This window comes from Entelurus aequoreus, linkage group LG12 (assembly GCF_033978785.1).
Source record: "Entelurus aequoreus isolate RoL-2023_Sb linkage group LG12, RoL_Eaeq_v1.1, whole genome shotgun sequence".
Classification (NCBI taxonomy): domain Eukaryota; kingdom Metazoa; phylum Chordata; class Actinopteri; order Syngnathiformes; family Syngnathidae; genus Entelurus; species Entelurus aequoreus.
The window spans coordinates 12,399,292-12,420,203 of NC_084742.1; the positions used below are offsets into that span (position 1 = coordinate 12,399,292).

The 20,912-nt window shown below is 39.0% G+C and overlaps 2 protein-coding genes across 5 annotated transcripts in view; one reads left to right on the plus strand and one right to left on the minus strand.

Moving 5' to 3' along the window:
- Positions 1-3,214, plus strand: part of sema3c (sema domain, immunoglobulin domain (Ig), short basic domain, secreted, (semaphorin) 3C) — an 89,671-nt gene extending 86,457 nt beyond the window's left edge. For all 4 annotated transcript variants that reach the window (XM_062064727.1, XM_062064728.1, XM_062064730.1 and 1 more), the window contains 3 exons: positions 197-264; positions 371-501; positions 2,275-3,214. In XM_062064727.1, the coding sequence (XP_061920711.1) occupies positions 197-264; positions 371-501; positions 2,275-2,688 (613 nt within the window). In that variant the 3' untranslated portion in view covers positions 2,689-3,214. The remainder of the gene's footprint in view (positions 1-196; positions 265-370; positions 502-2,274) is intronic.
- A 1,879-nt stretch (positions 3,215-5,093) lies between these two features.
- cd36 (CD36 molecule (thrombospondin receptor)) overlaps positions 5,094-20,912 on the minus strand; it is a 32,213-nt gene continuing 16,394 nt past the window's right edge. Inside the window, exons 7-12 of the mRNA XM_062064746.1 lie at positions 19,735-19,804; positions 19,470-19,657; positions 19,280-19,398; positions 15,954-16,027; positions 15,816-15,870; positions 5,094-5,491 (exon numbers count right to left, since the gene is read on the minus strand). Of these exons, the coding sequence (XP_061920730.1) occupies positions 5,315-5,491; positions 15,816-15,870; positions 15,954-16,027; positions 19,280-19,398; positions 19,470-19,657; positions 19,735-19,804 (683 nt within the window). The 3' untranslated portion in view covers positions 5,094-5,314. The remainder of the gene's footprint in view (positions 5,492-15,815; positions 15,871-15,953; positions 16,028-19,279; positions 19,399-19,469; positions 19,658-19,734; positions 19,805-20,912) is intronic.

Genomic DNA, 20,912 nt, shown 5'->3' on the forward strand with positions numbered 1-20,912 from the left:
GAAGAGAATAAATAGATAATACAGTGCAGCACTGCAGGCTGATGACTGTTGTTTCAAGACACACTTCACAATAAGTCAGGCCAAACAAAACCCAGACAGGACGGTCCGAGTGACACGTCGCCTCAGCCTCTTCGGTCTCCTTTCAGGAGGTCCAATTAGAGGAAATCCATTGCTAACAAGTTTGCTTTCCTTGCAGGAGGAGCAGGAGGCAGGACATCATGCATGGAAATCCTCTCACTCAGTGCAGAGGATTCAACCTGAAAGGTATGCACTGGTCCTGTGTTGGCTTCATTTCCAGTAATTAGCCACAGCCCAGTGTGCTGATCATTAAACGTTGCATTAGAAATGACAGTTGATGTGTTGATGACAGCCTACAGGAACGCTGTGGAGATGACGCAATACGCCGTCAAAAACAACACCACCTTCCTGGAGTGTCTCCCCAAGGCCCCCCAGGCCTCCATCCGCTGGCTCATCCATAGGGACAATGACAGGAGAAAAGAGGTCAGTCAGGGTTAGCCTGAAAGTTGTCTTTTAGTGTCCTGATGGTGATCAATATTGTTGTAAACATATTATTGGTATTATTATTTTTTATTGTGATTTATATTTATTATTCCCATCACAATTTGTATTATCATCAAAAGTATTGTTAGTATTATTATTATTTTTTGAAAATTATATTCATTATTGCTAGTATTCCAATTTGTATTATTATTATTATTATTATCAAAAGTATTGGTATTAGTATAATTATTTGTATTATTTTTTGTGTAATTTGTAAGTGTTATTATCCATCCATCCATCCATCCATCCATTTTCTACCGCTTGTCCCTTTCGGGATCACGGAGGGGTCGCTGGAGCCTATCTTCCGCCCAGATGCAGCTGAGTGTTATTATTATCAAATTAATATAAATATATATACATTTTAATTATTATATCATTATTATTATTATACTTCTAAAAAAATATGATTGTTCTCACCACTATCTGTATTTATTATTATTATTATTACTATTACTATTGAACAAAGACAGCACAGACTACCAAGTCTAATTCCTTATGTGCCAGCAATCGGAGTGTTGCTGGTTACTGGGGTTCAATTCCCACCTTCTACCTTCCTAGTCACGTCCGTTGTGTCCTTGGGCAAGACACTTCACCCTTTGCCTCTGATGGCTGCTGGTTAGCGCCTTGCATGGCAGCTCCCGCCATCAGTGTGTGAATGTGTGTGTGAATGGGTAAATGTGGAAATACTGTCAAAGCGCTTTGAGTACCTTGAAGGTAGAAAAGCGCTATACAAGTATAACTCATTTATCATTTATTTATGTGTTGAACACACTTGGCCAATAAAACTGATTCTGATTCAGATTTTTTTATTATTATTATCAAAAAATATTATGGTTTTTGTATCGCAATTTAAATGTACTATTCATATTACAATCACAAATGTTTATTATTTTTATTATTATTATTATCATAATTATAATTATTTCTGTTGTTATTAATATTGTATTAGTAGTAGTAATATTAACATTAATATCAAAATGTGTTTGTTTATATTCTTACTTTTAGTCATAATTTATATTTATTTTTAACTATTATTATTTTACTACTTGCATTTCTATATAATTATTATTATTCTTTGTTTTAGTATTATTTGTTTGTAATTTTTATTTATTCTTATCACAATTGGTATTGTGTCATCATTATCATAAATATTGTCATTATCATGCTCATCGTTATCATCACTATCACAATTATTTTATTTTATTTTTATTATTATTATTATTATTATTACTAATACTGTTATTAATTTTAGAAATAATGTCCAGGAAAGCAATGATGTCGTCACCAGAAGATGAAAACATTTTAATTGTGAAACATGTCATATTTTGTGTGTTTTTAATCGTATTTAAAAATGTTATCAATCCAGATTATTATTCAAATATATTATTAATATATAGCACTATTCATAATGTCTCTATTTTATGTGTTTTGAACTGTATTTCTATGCTAAATCCTACATTATTGTTGTCATAGGTCATTTTTTTAATTTGAAAAATACTATGTACAACATTAAAAAACTGCACAATTTACATACCTGTAGATTTTTTGAGGAAAAGAATATTTATCCTAAAAAAAATATTGAATAAGAAAATAATCAATTGATAAAAAAGACTTGTACCCTTTGTTTATCCAATGTCTTAAAAGTTGTGTAAAGGTGCGTTTATCAGGATACATTGTGGTGGTCTACAATCATGATGCACATGTGACCCTCAGGTGAAGCTGAGCGAGCGCGTCCTCTCCACTGACCACGGCCTCCTCATCCGCTCGGCCCAGCCCTCCGACCAGGGCCTCTACTACTGCCTGACCACCGAGAACGGCTTCAAGCGCACCGTGGCCAAGATCCGCCTGCGTGTGCTGAGCGAGGCCATGGTGAGCGTGCTTACGGACCAGAAGAAGTCGCCGTGGCCCTGGTCCGGCTCCTTGCACCCCAAGGTGCTGCTGGAGGCCTTCAGCCCCGCGGAGAGTCTGGCCGTGCAGCAGTACTGCAAGGAGAGGAAGGAGCTCCAGCAGAGGCAGCCTCCCCAGGGGCCGCCACCGGGGCCTCTCAGAGGGGACTTGGCCAAGCTCAAACCTCTGCTGGACCGCAGGAAGAGCCGCAACCGTCGCAACCACCTCCCGGAGGAGTGAGGCAGCAAACTGCTTAGTCGGGCTGTGGACGCTGAGACGAGGACGATGCTCCCTCTCCCGGATGGAAGTGGCTTTGGACCGACGTCCTGAGGCGGCGTGGACGTAACATCACAGACAAGACGCTCAAAGTCAGCAAAGTGGACAAAAAATCCAAACTGTGGTCAGTCAGTGTGCGTCTTTTTAGACAAAAGGGAGAAACATGAAGGGAAGAATGGATGCATGTCGTATTACACTTGCATTAGCTGTCAACACCTTCCACAAGCTCCTCTATTTATTCCTGCTTGACCAAACTGTAATGTCCAAACGTCCCCACTAGGTAGCGCAACTGAGAATGAGCGCGTGAGACTTGACATATGAGAATGTGTGATGTAGATATGTATGTGTGTGTGTGTGAGATTGTGTACAGCTATTTAAAGTTGTGTATATAAGTTGACTTCCCACGACTGTATCTGCAAGTCGCAGAGACGAGCCTGAGTGCATCCTTTTGTCCGACAGCGCACGTTGAATAAAAACTGTACGTACAGCAGCCGCTTAAAGGACTACTTTCATTTACTCTTCTCAGATTATCATCAGATTATTGGGGTGATCATTCAATTCAGAATCGATTCTCAATTCAAACAGGTTCTCTCAATGTATTATTTGGTATCAAAAGACCTTTTCAAAATAGATTACAGCTTACGATGACATGTACTTACTTACTGGCCTATACCAGGGGTGTCAAACTCATTTTAGACGGGGGGCCACATGGAGAAAAATCTACTCCCAAATGGGCCGGACTGGTAAAATCACAGCATCATAACATAAAAATAAAGACAACTTCAGATTGTTTTCTTTGTTTAAAAATAGAACGAGCACATTCTGAAAATGTACAAATCATAATGTTGTAGGTTGGTTTTTTTTACACTTACATGTTGCGGTTAATAGTATTCTACCTTTATTTGTCGTTATTTATACTTTCTGAATAAATTATGTGATAATGTTCATCAGTCAACTCATCGGTGTTCATTTTCAATCTATCAAGATAAAAATGTTTTATCAAAATCAAATTACAGGATGTTATTAATGTAGTTTGCTCATTTTCCTTGAAAGGTGCACTAACGTGGTTTATTTTTTTTACATATGTAGCATAATCTACAAAGATACAAATAATTGCTATTGCGACATCTAGTGGACACATTTAGAACAGCAGTTTCTTTCAGTCAAAAATTTCGGCTAATTTTTATACTTAGCAAACCGGATAAAACCTGTTTGCAGGCCTGATCCGGCCCGCGGGCCTTACATTTAACACCCCTGGCCTATAAGAAAACAAATCTATACATTTTACAGTAAAATGTTATTGTAAAAATAAAAGTGGTACTATTTGTCCATTCATAGTAATGCACTGTAAATCAACGACTGTACATTTTACGGTAAAAAAAACTAGCGGCTCAGCAAAATTGTACCATAGAAATAACAGTGGTACAGTTTTTCTATTAATAGTAATGCGCTGTGTAAACGAGCGTAGATTTTATGGTTTTAAAAAAAAAGGCACCTCAGTCGCCACAATTTTATCGTCAAAATAATCATCTTTGCATGTACAGTAATTTGGTGTAAAAAAAAAAAGAACTACAACCTTTATGGTAATGTTGCCAATTTTCTACATTAAAATCTACTTAATTTTTCTACAGTGTCAAAAATGTCTTAACAATAAACAATTCTTGAACATTTTGAATCGATTCATAATCGTAATAAATTCTAATCGCTATTCGAGTGTGATTTTTACCCAGCACCCTAACTGTATATGCCAACATATCCCACGTTTTGGTCAATGGCTTAACATGGAAAATAAGTATTTCAGTTTACTGTAGATATTCTTCTGAAAACATGTGTTACGTTATCGGTGTTTGCTCTATTTATTTTGTCAGAGGTACGAAGTTTGGAAAAAAAAATAAAAAAAATAAAAAGCCCTGTTAAGCAAGCAACTTACTGATTAGCTAGCGATTAGCTAGCGACTTAGCATTAGTATTTCTTCATAATAATAAGATATGAAAATTAGTTTTCAATCTTCTATGGCGTTTAATGCTGTACCTTTTGTATTTATTCTGTGTATTCATGAAATCTTTGCAGGCATCCCTGAGGGCAGGCTGTAAATCGGACACTTTGCAGAGTCAGCACCCTGCCATGCAACTGTCCCAATCCAGAGGGGGCAGACGTGTCGGGTCAAAAATACCACTTTTGATGACCTCGCTGCCCACTTATTGCAGTAAAATAACACGCCTGGTGTTTGATCGATGGTTCATTTAAGATAAAAAAAGAGGCGTGTTCTCGTGCTAAGACCCTTCCAGCTGGGTTTGGAGGCCCAGGGGGATGTGGACTAAAAAGGCGAGGAAGAAAAAAAGCTGAATATTTCTCTGATTTTATTCATTTGAAGCCACTAGTTAAGCAAACCATAAAAACGTTTCGCAGTGGAGATTTAAAGGATTGAAACCCTGACTTCGCTCTTCTTTGACATCCCTGATTGTTTTTAGCCTTTTACAAAAATCACAGTATAAACGTCATAAACAATAACACTGAAATTAAGTCAAAGTTCAAAAACAAAAAGTGCAAGTTAATATGAAAATGTCCCACAGCAGCTTTTTGGATCGAATCAGACGATCCGCGTCTTGTTGTGGTTCCTCCTGACCACGCAGTACGAGATAAGGCAAAGGACAAAGACGGCTACGCCGCAGCCGAGCATCGTCTTCTGGATGATGTCCAGCAGCTTGATGCTGCCCATCAGCTTGTCCTTGAGCAGGTCCGCTGTTTCCTCGTCCAACGCCGCCGACTGGTCAAGAAAGATTAGCCATCGTTAGTCAGGAAGGGTATCTTTCACACTAGAACAGATACGGTACCGATTCCCAGGAACTCAACAATACCAATTCTCAGGACATTTGTGCGTGTTCATGTAGTAATAAATGCTAATTGTTCATCATGTTTTCTTTAACTTCTAAATCTCATTTGCAAGTATTATATGGCATACTTTGCATGCAGTTGCAATTCCACGACCTTAGATGGCAGTGTGCAAACTACAATGAGTTGTCGTAGCCAGGAAGTAGTCTTTGCTATTAAGTTGAATGTGCCAGTCTTGTCTTTTGTTTACATTGTAAGTATTGTACATATTACTGGTTGATTGTAAAATTACCAAATTTAAAGGTAATAATAATAATAATAATAGATTTTATTTGTAAAAAACACTTTACATTGAGTAAACAACCTCAAAGTGCTACAGTGTATTAAAATAATAGTAATAATAATAATAATAAAAATTAAAACTAGAACAGCCTAATAGCTAGAACTAGTATGCATATATCTAAAAAAAAAAAAAAAGCCTTTTTAAAAAAGAAAGGTTTTTAAGCCTTTTTTAAAAGCATCCACAGTCTGGTGTGCCCTCAGGTGGTCAGGGAGAGCGTTCCACAGACTGGGAGCGGCGGAGCAGAAAGCCCGGTCTCCCATTGTTCGTAGCTTTGTCCTCGGAGGTTGGAGGAAGTTAGCCTGTCCGGAGTGGAGGTATCGTGTGGAGGATTTGGGGGTGAGTAGTTCTTAGGTGCGGAATTAGCCATGTAAAATTTCTAATGCTGATTGGTAGCATGTGTATGGCATATAGCCAGTGTAAATTAGCATCGCGAGCTAGCGCATTTTTGAAAAGTGGAGCCTTGCTTTTGAGCGCCTTCTATCAGGCATGTTTGCGTTGTTGGCATGGGAAATTAAAACATTGCTTAGCGGCAGTCTGATATCGATATTGCTGTTTGCCAAGACAAAAATATCGAAATATGGTACTGTTTTATCTCACGTAAATCTACTGTGCACGGTAACTTGGTACAAACGTATCATTTTGCCTCATGACTTTCAGGCTTCACCGCACGTCTGCATTTGGATGACTTCAGAGAGCTCTGAAATGGTACGTCGCAAACCACAATCTTTGATGAAATACATCAAAACGAATGCACAATGTGACAATCTGGTTGTGAAATTAGACTTACAAGAACAAATATAAAATAATAATCTGCCAAAAGAAAAATCTCAGGAGGATAGGAAGCGTCAATATTTACGGTTTTGATCAAATGAACAACTGGAAACGGGGTTAGTCCTTACACAATCTCGCCACCAGAGGGCGCCATCTCTCAAAAGTATTATAATATGTACGGAGCCCACCTCCGTGGTCTTCCCTGGTGTGAGGTCAGAGGACCTTTTGTGTTGTTCACGTCGGCTTTTACGCAAAGCGTTGACAACAAAAACAATTGTTACCCTTAAAAAGTGGTCGTCACGCATATATTCTTGTATGTCACATAAACAAGGATGTGTTTCCTGTTTGTGTTCCTTGTTAATATTGTGTGAAGATGCATGAAATATGTGTCAACTTTTCAATGCAATTACATGTTCACATTAATTTATGCATTCTTTTTTTTTTTTTTTTTTACAATAATGCCGTGTCTCAATGAATCATAGAATGAGAGGGATACACGTTTCAAGCCGATAAACTTGTAATGACCTGTCATTCCTGGTTTTTATGGGCGTTTTCCGATGTTTTAGTTCCTGTCTTGTGCTCTTATTGTGGTTGCACTTCCTGTGTTGTGTGTGCTCACCTGCAGTAACTGTACTACTGCCTCTGGGTGCTGCTTTTTGTGAATGCTTCATGTTGGTTAACATTTGCTGTCCTCCAGCATTCTGTTCGTTTACCTTACAGCCTCTTTTTTGGGTTTTTTGTATTGCTTGGATGTTAATGACGTCACGTCCGGCGTGGTGGTCAAGCTAGCTGTTCTCAAAAGGTACCGTATTTTTCGGACTATAAGTCGCAGTTTTTTTCATAGTTTGACTTATACTCAGGAGCGACTTATGTGTGAAATTATTAACACATTACCGTAAAATATCAAATAGTATTATTTAGCCCATTCACGTAAGAGACTAGACGTATAAGATTTCATGGGATTTAGCGATCAGGAGTGACAGATTGTTTGGTAAACGTATAGCATGTTCTATATGTTATAGTTATTTGAATGACTCTTACCATAATATGTTACGGTAACATACCAGGCACGTTCTCAGTTGGTTATTTATGCGTCATATAACGTACACTTATTCAGCCTGTTGTTCACTATTCTTTATTTATTTTAAATTGCCTTTCAAATGTCTATTCTTGGTGTTGGGTTTTATCAAATACATTTCCCCAAAAAATGCGACTTATACACTACTGTTCAAAAGTTTGGGGTCACATTGAAATGTCCTTATTTTTGAAGGAAAAGCACTGTACTTTTCAATTAAGATAACTTTAAACTACTCTTAACTTTAAAGAAATACACTCTATACATTGCTAATGTGGTAAATGACTATTCTAGCTGCAAATGTCTGGTTTTTGGTGCAATATCTACATAGGTGTATAGAGGCCCATTTCCAGCAACTATCACTCTAGTGTTCTAATTAGGATACTCGAAACCGGTTTTCCCGGTTGTTCGATAAGAAAAGAACCGAGTCCTCGGACTCGAATCCCTTTTTAAAAACCGGTACCCGTTATCGAGACCACTATAGTAAAGAAAAAGAGTTGGTTCTATATTCGAACCCCTCGGAACGAATCCCGTCCCGACCAGAAATGCTCCGTGTGACATCACAAGAAATCAGTCACGTAGCTCGGTCATTAAGCGCAGATAGCGAAAGCAGGAAAAAAATGGACGGGAAAAAGTGCTCCAAGGTGTAATAAAGTTAAAAACAAAAGGTATAATCCAATGAATAATTTTACTGGGAGATTTGAGCAGACTACAAACACATGACGAACACTTTTACGACCAACCGGAAACATAGCAACCAGGCTAGCAACGCACCTCCTTTACGGCAGCTGTCGCAACGTTCTTATAGCAACCGCAGCACATACATATATATACAACATATATGACATGATCTCCCTTTTTTAACTTTTGTTTTTCTTTCCTTGTAAACAAAACAAAATCACACTGTATATGTGTTGTCTGTCTAATTATAAATAATGCAGACGAGGCGTGTTGGCTGAGTTCTTGACGTTTACTTTCACAGCGTGGCAACATGCAACAACACTTTTCGGGGCTACCGCGCATGCTCGTCACTCCCGTTTCATGATGGGTAGTGTAGTTGTATTATTCCCTAGCTCATAACATCTTTCCCCCTATAAAGAAATAATGTTAACTCAATAAAGTGTATTTCTTTTTTTAGCTTTAACTTTTTATTTTTTAGCATTGTAACCACATTTGCAAACAACTTTTCTATTCATAGAATTTTCTTTCAATAAAGAAATAAAGTGCAAAAATGTCAAAGCATCATAACAAACAGTTATGTCAAATAGCAGCAGAATTGCACTTTTTGGAGAGCTGTATTATTTCCAGTTTTGTGCCCAAGGGACTGATTTTATTTAACACTATATTATTATTTATAAACCTATAGTGATCACAGAGACAGGTTGTTTTTGTGTTACCTTATATATTTGTTTTTCTGAAAAATCCCACTTAATATACTTTGGGTAACAACAGTCAATATTTTTTTTTTTTTTTTTTTTAGGGGGGCAACAGTCAATATTTATTTATTTTTTAGATTAAAATGTTTTCTTATATAATAAAAGTGAGCTTTTGTTAAACCAAATATTGTGTGTTTTTTTCCATATACAACAACCTATCTGGACTCGATAAGAGAATCGATAAGGAATCGGTTCGATAAGAGGATTCGATAATAGACTCGAACTCGATAATTTCTTATCAAACATCATCCCTAGTTCTAAAGGTACAATGTGTTTGCTCATTGGCTCAGAAGGCTAATTGATGATTAGAAAACCCTTGTGCAATCATGTTCACACATCTGAAAACAGTTTAGCTCGTTACAGAAGCTACAAAACTGGCCTTCCTTTGAGCAGATTGAGTTTCTGGAGCATCACATTTGTGGGGTCAATTAAACGCTCAAAATGGCCAGAAAAAGAGAACTTTCATCTGAAACTCGACAGTCTATTCTTGTTCTTAGAAATGAAGGCTATTCCACAAAATTGTTTGGGTGACCCCAAACTTTTGAACGGTAGTGTATATGTTTTTTCCCTTCTTTATTGTGCATTTTCGGCCGGTGCGACTTATACTCCGGAGCGACTTATACTCCGAAAAATACGGTACGAGGCGTCGTTTAGCCTTTCTCGAAGAGAAAAAGGCCCTGTGCTTGTGTTGTTTTCAGCTGTACGAATCATTCAAATCGCGAAAAGAATAAACGTTTCCTCGGAGTTCCTCAAAAGGTAATCGAACGGGCGGAAGAGTGCAAGATTTTACGAAACAACACGGAGAAAAGCATGCCGCTCACACTCCAGTCTAAGGGAGCAGAGTCGAGGAATGCATGATGTTGCAGCGATCACTTCGTTAAAGGTTTGTTTGACATACTTTTAACCTTCATTGTTTCCCAGTTAAGTATTATCTTGATATTATTTGTATTTCTTAAACACATGCTTGCTACGAGTCTTTCGAAAAGCACCAAGTCGGTAAGTCTAAATCAGGGGTGTCAAAGTCATTTTAGCTCAGGGGCCGCATGTAGGAAAATATATTCCTAAATTGGCCGTAATTAGGGCTGCAAATCTTTGGGTGTCCCACGATTCGATTCGATTCGATATCGATTCTTGGGGTCACGATTTGATTATAAATCTTTTTTTTTTTTTTTTTTCGATTCAACGCGATTCTCCATTCAAAAACGATATTTTCCAGATTCAAAAGGATTCTCTATTCAGTCAATACATAGGATTTCAGCAGGATCTACCCCAGTCTGCTGACATGCAAGCAGAGTAGTAGATTTTTGTAAAAAGCTTTTATAATTGTAAAGGACAATGTTTTATCAACTGATTGCAATAATGTAAATTTGTTTCAACTATTAAATGAACCAAAAATATGACTTATTTTGTCTTTGTGAAAATATTGGACACAGTGTGTTGTCAAGCTTATGAGATGCGATGCAAGTGTAAGCCACTGTGACACTATTCCTTTTTTATTTTTTATTTGTATCTTTATTTTATAAATGTCTAATGATAATGTCAATGAGGGATCTTTAATCACTGCTATGTTGAAATTATAACTAATATTGATACTGTTGTTGATAATATTCATTTTTGTTTCACTACTTTTGGTTTGTTCTGTGTCGTGTTTGTGTCTCCACTCAATTGCTCTGTTTATTGCAGTTCTGAGTGTTGCTGGGTTGGGTTTGGTTTTGGAATTAGATTGCATTGTTATGGTATTGCTGTGTATTGTTTTGTGGATTGATTCATTAAAAAAAATAAATAAATAAATAAATGTAAAAAAATAAAAACTTAAAATAAAAACGATTTTTGAAAAATGAGAATCGATACTGAATCGCACAACGTGAGAATCGCAATTTGAATTCGAATCGATTTTTTTCCCACACCCCTAGGCGTAATGGTAAAATCATGGCATGATACCTTAAAAATAAAGACAACTCCAGGTTGTTGTCTTTACTTTGGCCAAAAATAGAACAAGCACATTCTCCATCCATCCATTTTCTACCGCGTGTCCCTTTCGGGGTCGCGGTGGGTGCTGGAGCCTATCTCAGCTACATTCGGGCGGAAGGCGGGGTACACCCTGGACAAGTCGCCACCTCATCGCAGGGCCAACACAGATAGACAGACAACATTCACACTCACATTCACACATTGCCAATCAATCTATCCCCAGGTGCATGTCTTTGGAGGTGGGAGGAAGCCGGAGTACACGGAGGGAACCCACACAGTCACGGGGAGAACATGCAAACTCCACACAGAAAGATCCCGAGCCCAGGATTGAACTCATGACTACTCAGGACCTTCGTATGGTGAGGCACATGCACTAACCTGAAAACGTGTAAATCACAAATAATCCTCGGGACAAAACACTTCAAGTTTGTTGAAAATCCTGAGGAAATTGGTGCAGCTTCAAAAACACAATGAGCTTGGACTTGGTGTCAGTGTATCTACAAAGATGGGATTAAACTTTAAATCACAGTCTTTCTGGGATTGAACAAAAACACAACATGTAAACTCTTCTAGGTATCAAATAAGTCCTTTGTCACGTCCACGTATCGATCCAGTGCTAACTCAACAAACCGTAAGTTAAAGTTAAAGTACCAATGATTGTCACACACACACTAGGTGTGGTGAAATGTGTCCTCTGCATTGGACCCATCCCCTTGTTCACCCCCTGAGAGGTGAGGGGAGCAGTGAGCAGCAGCGGTGACCGTGCCCGGGAATCATTTTTGGTGATTTAACCCCCAATTCCAACCCTTGATGCTGAGTGTCAAGCAGGGAGGTAATGGGTCCCATTTTTATCGTCTTTGGTATGACTCGGCCGGGGTTTGAACTCACAACCTACCGAACTCTAACCACTAGACCACCGAGTAGGTAAGAAACGGAAGTCAAAACTATTTAAAAGTTATCTCGTTTTTGAAAGAGACATTATTATAAATAACGATGTGTTTGAAGCAGAAGACATAAAACGGCAGGTTTTAGGTTTCATTTGGGTCGAAGGAGAGGAGCCGCAGCCACGCTTTACTTTGAACCTCTCTAACAGAATTGCTATTGTGACATCCAGTGGACACATTTAGAACAGCAGTTTATTTTCATTAAAAAAAATGCAGCTCATTTTAAAGGCCTACTGAAACCCACTACTACCGACCACGCAGTCTGATAGTTTATATATCAATGATGAAATCTTAACATTATAACACATGCCAATACGGCTGGGTTAACTTATAAAGTGACATTTTAAATTTGCCGCTAAACTTCCGGTTCGAAACGCCTCTGAGGATGACGTATGCGCGTGACGTAGACCGGCGAACACGGGTATGCCTTCCACATTGAAGCCAATACGAAAAAGCTCTGTTTTCATTTCATAATTCCACAGTATTCTGGACATCTGTGTTCGTGAATCTGTTGCAATCATGTTCATTGCATTATGAAGAAGGAAGCTGAGCAAGCAAAGAAGAAAGTTGTCGGTGCGAAATGGACGTATTTTTCGAACGTAGTCAGCAACAACAGTACACAGCCGGCGCTTCTTTGTTTACATTCCCGAAAGATGCAGTCAAGATGGAAGAACTCGGATAACAGAGACTCTAACCAGGAGGACTTTTGACTTCGATACACAGACGCCTGTAGAGAACTGGGACAACACAGACTCTTACCAGGATTACTTTGATTTGGATGACAAAGACGCAGACGTGCTACTGTGAGTATGCAGCTTTGGCTTCTAAACATTTGATCGCTTGACCGTATGTGCGCAACTTTTTTTTGCGTATGTACGTAACTTTTTTAAAATATATAAGCTTTATGAACTTCGGGTTAGGTGAACGGTCTTTTGGGCTGAGTGATTGTGTGTGTTGTGCAGGTGTTTGAATTGTATTGGCGTGTTCTATGGAGCTAGGAGCTAGCAGAGGAGCTAGGAGCTAGCATAACAAACACGCAGGTGTTTTTATGCAGGATTAATTTGTGGCATATTAAATATAAGCCTGGTTGTGTTGTGGCTAATAGAGTATATATATGTCTTGTGTTTATTTACTGTTGTAGTCATTCCCAGCTGAATATCACAGCATCTTCCCTATCTGAATAGCTTCAACTCCCCACTAGTCCTTCACTTGCACTTTACTCATCCACAAATCTTTCATCCTCACTCAAATTAATGGGGAAATTGTCGCTTTCTCGGTCCGAATCTCTCTCACTTCATGCGGCCATCATTGTAAACAATAGGGAACTTTGCGTATATGTTCAACTGACTACGTCACGCTACTTCCGGTAGGGGCAAGCCTTTTTTTTATCAGATACCAAAAGTTGCAATCTTTATCGTCGTTGTTCTATACTAAATCCTTTCAGCAAAAATATGGCAATATCGCGAAATGATCAAGTATGACACATAGAATAGATCTGCTATCCCCGTTTAAATAAAAAAAATTCATTTCAGTAGGCCTTTAATACTTGGCAAACTCATCATGCGGGCCGGATAAAACCTGTTCAGCCCGCAGGCCGTAGGTTTGACACCCCGGGTCTAAATAAAACAAAGCCTAAACCTGGTCCAAATAAAACAAAGCCTAAACACCTAAATGATTCTTTTAGCACAGACACAATGTTGACATCTATAGTTATATTTTGATAAAGACGGGGGAAAACACGCTACTCGTAAATTTTGCGCGCAGCAACAACAAACATGGAAGTAGACGGGAAGTTAAATCATGAAATGCAACCTTACCCCAACAAAAACGATCCATATTTATCCTGATAACAATGTCTTTAGCCCAGCCACACACAAAGAAGTTGTAGACCTCCATGCTTTCCCAAGTTTTTATCTGTTTTGTGGTGTAGAAAGTTGTCCAGAGGACAACAGTTCGATATATCTGGTAAGGCAGGGGTGGGCAATTAATTTTTACCGGGGGCCGCATGAGCAACCCGAGCACTGCTGGAGGGCCACATCGACAATATTTCAATTAAATTTTGCTCAATATTATTTTTGATATATACCGTAAGATACATAATAATTATAATAATAATAATTAATAATAATAGTAATACTTCAACATAGTGTGTGTAACAGCAGTCCATGACTAATATAAATAAATTAACATTAATAATAAATGACAGTAAAATAAGCACACGTATGACTGAGGAGTCATAGTGTAACTTTGTGTGGTGTTTGAGTTGTCCGACTTTTTGTTGGCCATAAACGCACCAGTGGTTTAGTGCTATGCGTGTTGGTGACAGATGACAAGTTGGTTTTGGCCTGGTTTGTACGGTAGAAAATGACTAGTTTTTCGAGATAGAAGTGTTTTACTTATGTTTTTGGTGTGGTTATGTCCGAATATAAACAGTTTTGCTCAATAAAGTGATCGATATAATTCCTGGCCTCGAAGCATCTGGATAGACGTTACAATAATTGAACGGTGTTCAATTGAACGGTGTTGACGAACACCGTTAGGGCCGCTTGTTGTCACTGTCACTCAAAGTTGCATTGCAAAATTACATAGAATAAATATGTTTATTTTGTTTAGAATTCAGATGGGATTTGATTTGGTGCGGGGCATATATTTGCTGCGCGCAGCAGACGCTTGAGCAGTGCGCAATTGCGCAGGCACGCACCTTAGAGGGAACGTTGCTTGGCAGTCCATGTCTTGTTGGAAACACGCCATTCTTCATCAACTTTTCTCTTTTTAGCGTCTCGGGTGTAAACCGTGCATCACTTGTCGCTGCATGTGCACCTTCACTCGCAGGTTACACACGGACACACGCCCATAAATAATACTTTTCAAAATAAAAGCAGCACAGTTGTATTGCGCGCACGACATAGATGTTTTTTCAACTTTATTTTGTAATTAATGATTGTAGCTGTTCACATTCACTCACAATCACGCACACGCATACGTCCGCACGGAAGTAATACAAATAACGATTTTCAAAACAAAAGCAGCACTGTTGTATTGCACACTCGACATAGATACTTTTTAAAATTTATTTTGTAATTTATAATTGGCCTCACGCGGGCCGGACAGGGACGCACAAAGGGCCGGATGCGGCCCGCGGGCCGCAGAATGCCCAGGTCTGTGGTAAGGTGACCGACGTATAATCCTTGATATTACTCGACTAATCTTTTTTTTAATGAAATATAGGGATCTATTCCATTGCATAGTTTGCTTTTTTGCTCGTATCTGCTTTTTGCAGGAGGAGTTAAGCCTCTTTTGCACCCAGATAGTTTGCACAGTGCTTGCTGCACAACAACCATCTTAGCTTGGTTAACCACCACTGGTTTTCACTTCCAGGAAGAAGTCACGTGACGGAATACAAACAATTGCACAGCCTTCTCTATGATTCAAGGCTTTTCCTGCTGCACTTTTCTTATATTTGTTCTTAGATTAAACACCTTTTCACCTGTCTCCTGCTGCCTTCTGCACATTGAGATCACGACAACCGCCACTGCAATGCGACACCAGCGTCACCAGATGCTTCGATTTCAAGTAGAATATGAATATATTGCTCAATATTGCATGTATAAATGTTTGATGCTGAGCAGGTCCCACTAGAGTCAGAAGTGTGACCGTGTATTACAACTACACGTTGGAAACAAGAGGTTCGTTTCCACTCGAGTCCTTGCTATCGTTACCTCGTTCATCCAAACGACGGGGAAGATGGTGTAGTCCTTGACTTTCTTCAGCACCCTGAGGACAACACAGTTGGTGTTTTGAAGCGCAGCTTTGTGAAGAACGGCAAAACGTTTACTCTGAAGTCTTTAAAAACTTACGTGATGACCTTAGACGGCCCGTACATCATATTCACCTGGATCTTCTTGGCAAACCTCAGGGTGAATCCGGTCATCTGGAAAGAAGATTTTTTTTTTAAATTTTTATTGGGATTGTGCTCTCAAATAAGGGTGTTCCAATCCATTATCAATATCAAATATCGCTCTGATACCAACAACAATTCAGCTTGCGTGTAAAATCTCCAAAACAAGCAGTCCTGCAGCGCGTTTGCAAAGCTGGACAGCCAAGTAAACATTGCAGTCTACAAGCTACTAGGAGCTTGCGGCTACGCAACAGCTAAGTACACACTAGAGTGGGGCGGCGTGGCTCGCTTGGTGGAGCGCCCAATTTGACAGTTCCAGGTTCGATCCCCGCTTCTGCCATCCTAGTCACTTCTGTCGGGCCCTTGGGCAAGACACTTTACCCACCTGCCCGCAGTGCCACCCACACTGGTTGAAATATAGCTTAAAGATGTAGATCATGGGTTTTTAGTCTCTAGAGAAAAGCACTATATAAGTGTAATTCAGACCCTTCACAATACGTAGACCATACGTAGTAAGTGTCCTTCTTTGAACAATATTGAAGTCTGAAACAGCACGTTGGTCAATACTAGAGATGTCCGATAATATCGGCCTGTTTTTTTTTTTTATTAAATCAACATAAAAAACACAAGATACACTTACAATTAGTGCACCAACCCAAAAAACCTCCCTCCCCCATTTACACTCAATCACACAAAAGGGTTGTTTCTTTCTGTTATTAATTAAGTTCAAGTTCAAGTACCAATGATTGTCACACACACACTAGGTGTGGCGAAATTATTCTCTGCATTTGACCCATCACCCTTGATCACCCCTTGGGAGGTGAGGGGAGCAGTGGGCAGCAGCGGTGGCCGCGCCCGGGAATCATTTTTGGTGATTCAACCCCCAATTCCAACCCTTGAAGCTGAGTGCCAAGCAGGGACGCAATGGGTCCAATTTTTATAGTCTTATTCTGGTTCCTACATTATATATCAATACAGTCTGCAAGGGATACAGTCCGTAAGCACACATGATTGTGCTGGTCCACTAACAGTACTAACCTTTAACAGTTAATTTTACTCATTTTCATTAATTACTAGTTTCTATGTAACTGTTTTTATATTGTTTTACTTTCTTTTTTATTCAAGAAAATGTTTTTAATTTATTTATCTTATTTTATTTTTTTATTTTTTTTAAAAAGGACCTTATCTTCCCCATACCTGGTTGTCCAAATTAGGCATAATAATGTGTTAATTCCACGACTGTTTATATCGGTATCGGTAATTAAGAGTTGGACAATATCAGATATCGGGAAAAAAGCCATTATCGGACATCCCTAGTCAATACAAACTAGTATCAAATAATTATAGTTGCATATTACTTACACATACTAAGTCTCCAAGGCACAGGCCTATGAGAAAGTATCCAGGAACAAGCGTGTCCGCATCATTCAACTTACTGCATCATGATCTTAACGTAATGAATCATTGCGGCCATTAGGTATTGCCAAAAAAAACAAAACCACTCCATTTCAACTTAAAGGCAGCATAAGTCCATCATGCATATAAAATAATAATAAATAGGTTAGTGCTGTTAAAGTTAAAGTTAAAGTACCACTGATAGTCACACGCACACTAGGTGTGGTGAAATTACCCTCTGCATTTGACTAGGGCTGCAACAAATAATCGATTAAATCGATTAAAATCGATTATTAAAATAGTTGCCGATTAATTTAGTCATCGATTCGTTGGATCTATGCTATGCGCATGCGCAGAGGGTTGTTTTTTTTTTTTTTTAATAATTTTTTTTTTTTTTTTTTTTATATTTTTAATAAACCTTTATTTATAAACGGCAACATTTACAAACAGCTGAGAAACGATAATCAAAATAAGTATGGTGCCAGTATGCTGTTTTTTTTTCAACAAAATACTGGATAAGATAGAAATGTAGTTTGTCTCTTTTATCCGATTATTAATCGATTAATCGAAGTATTAATCGACTATGTGGGCTCTGTACCGAGGATGTTGTTGTGGCTTGTACAGCCCTTTGAGACACTTGTGATTTAGGGCTATATAAATAAACATTGATTGATTGATTGATTAATCGATTATAAAATTAATCGTTAGTTGCAGCCCTACATTTGACCCATTCCCTTGTTCCACCCCCTGGGAGGTGAGGGGAGTAGTGAGCAGCAGCGGTGGCCGCGCTCGGGAGTCATTATGGTGATTTAAGACCCAATTCCAACCCTTGATGCTGAGTGCCAAGCAGGGAGGTAATGGGTCCCATTTTTATAGTCTTTGGTATGACTCAAAACTTATTGTGTAGTTATATTTATATGGTAATTATTATTCTGTGACTGTAAATTGTTTATTTGTTTTCTTATTGATGCTTTTATTTTTTTATGTATTGTGTAGTTATAATTATAAACTTTTACTTGTAATTGTATTGAATTGTGGACCCCAGGAAGACTAGTGGGTTGTTGAGGCAACCAGCTAATGGGGATCCTTAATAAAAATCAGATCAAAAAATCAAATCATACCTACAATTGTTCTCTGTTCGACTAATTCCACTTGCTCAAACCTTTTTAACATTCCACACTACAAAATAAGAGTATGTAAGATTCCTGCGGATATTGCATCGGATTGATATCGGTATCAGCCAATACTCAGAGCTCCAAATGTCGGTATCGTATCGGAGATGAAAAAGTAGTATGGACACACCCCTACTCTCAAAGGTTCTGCTTTTGTAGCTCGCAGTGACGAAAGTTGATAGCTGATATCGATACTGCACCTTGTCAGCTATCAAAACACCAAGATTTATCATATGAAGTGGTACCTCGGTTTTTGTACGCCCCACTTTTCGTATGATTTAGTTTTTTGGTGACAATTTGGACGAATATTGCGTATACCGTCTTGGGTTATTGTCCGGAAAAACATCGCACGTAACTAACCCACGTACCATTCCACGGATTCTAGTTCCTAAACAAAGAATCCCACATGTTGTCAACTCTGTGAATAACAATAATATTCCACCATGGGGCCAAAGAGAGTTGCGAGTGCCAGCACTTTGATTAAAAAAAGGTGAGGAACATGACTGTATTCATTGACAAAAAGAGTGTTCAATTTCGGTACGAATTATGTTAATTGTTTATTGATACATTTATTACATCATTTTATATGTATTTGCATATAAAAGTAAATTTGTTATCTATAAAATGTGTTTAGTGTTCATATTTTTGGTTGTCTGGAACGCATTATTGGACCTATTTGAACGGATCACAGTATCCATGGCAACAGAAGAGTTCTTACAGGTTCCACGTCCAGGAAGGTGGAATGATGCTCCTTGCTGGGCTGGAGGCCTTGCATGGCCTCATGCAGGAACGGACTGCCGTACAGGAAGTGAGGCAATGACATGTAGACGGGTTTTCCTGACAAGAAGATGATTTCATCCATGAAAAGAACTTTCCAGTCGCTCTTTGAGGTTCATCGTCAGACTCACCGTTCTGGCAGGCGCTCAAGTCCAGCACCCCCGCCATGGTGCAGTTCTTGGTGGTCGTCAGATCCTTGCAGTAGCAGTGGTTTTCAGGGTTGACGGTGGGCGAGGCAAAAACGGAGTCCGGGAGGCCAAAGCGATACACCGGGATGCCCTTCAGGTCCATGGTCTGCTCGTAGATGGCCGACACCGACCTGCAGAGAGGAGGCCTCTTGTTGCATTGCAGCGACCTCTAGTGGGGATCAGGTGCTAAGGTTGGAGCGCCCATCACCTGCAGATGTCCGCTGAGAAGAAATAAAGCGGCTTGCTGTCGTCCACAAAGGGCGAGAAGGAAGAAGCAGCTGGAAAATGAAAGTGAATGTTAAAAAGGCAAATCACGAAAGCGGAATTTCAGTAGTTGATACTGTTACTTTTTAAATTACCACGATTCTCGATACTGAAAAACATGTAACCCGCGTACCTTTAAATTCATTAGTCTTTCAAAGTGTCTGGTATTTAAAGGGGAACTGCACTTCTTTTGGAATTTTGCCTATCGTTCACAATCATTATGACGATGACGACGGATGTTTTTTTTTTTTTAGGCATTCTACATAAATACATTTAATTCAATCAAAAGTCAGCTTGCAATGGAGCCAATGGGAGCCGTTCAATTCTGCTTATAGCGCCCTTAAAAACATCCAAACACCTCCATTAAGATTTTATATCCATGATGTAAGTATACAGTCGTGGTCAAAAGTTTACATACACTTGTAAAGAACATAATGTCATGGCTGTCTTGAGTTTCCAATCATTTCTACAACTCTTTTTTTTTTTTGTGATAGAGTGATTGGAGCACATACTTGTTGGTCACCAAAAACATTCATGAAGTTTGGTTGTTTTATGAATTTATTATGGGTCTACTGAAAATGTGACCAAATCTGCTGGGTCAAAAGTGTAGATACAGCAATGTTAATATTTGGTTACATGTCCCTTGGCAAGTTTCACTGCAATAAGGAGCTTTTTGTAGCCATCCACAAGCTTCTGGTTGAATTTTTGACCACTCCTCTTGACAAAATGGGTGCAGTTCAGCTAAATTAGTTGTTTTTTCTGACATGGACTTGTTTCTTCAGCATTGTCCACACGTTTAAGTCAGGACTTTGGGGAGGCCATTCTAAAACCTTAATTCTAGCCTGATTTAGCCATTCCTTTACCAATTTTGATGTGTGTTTAGGGTCATTGTCCTGTTGGAACACCCAACTGCGCCCAAGACCCAACCTCCGGACTGATGATTTTAGGTTGTCCTGAAGAATTTGGAGGTAATCCTCCTTTTTCACTGTCCCATTTACTCTCTGTAAAGCACCAGTTCCATTGGTAGCAAAACAGGCCCAGAGCATAATACTACCACCACCATGCTTGGCGCTAGGCATGGTGTTCCTGGGATTAAAGGCCTCACCTTTTCTCCTCCAAACA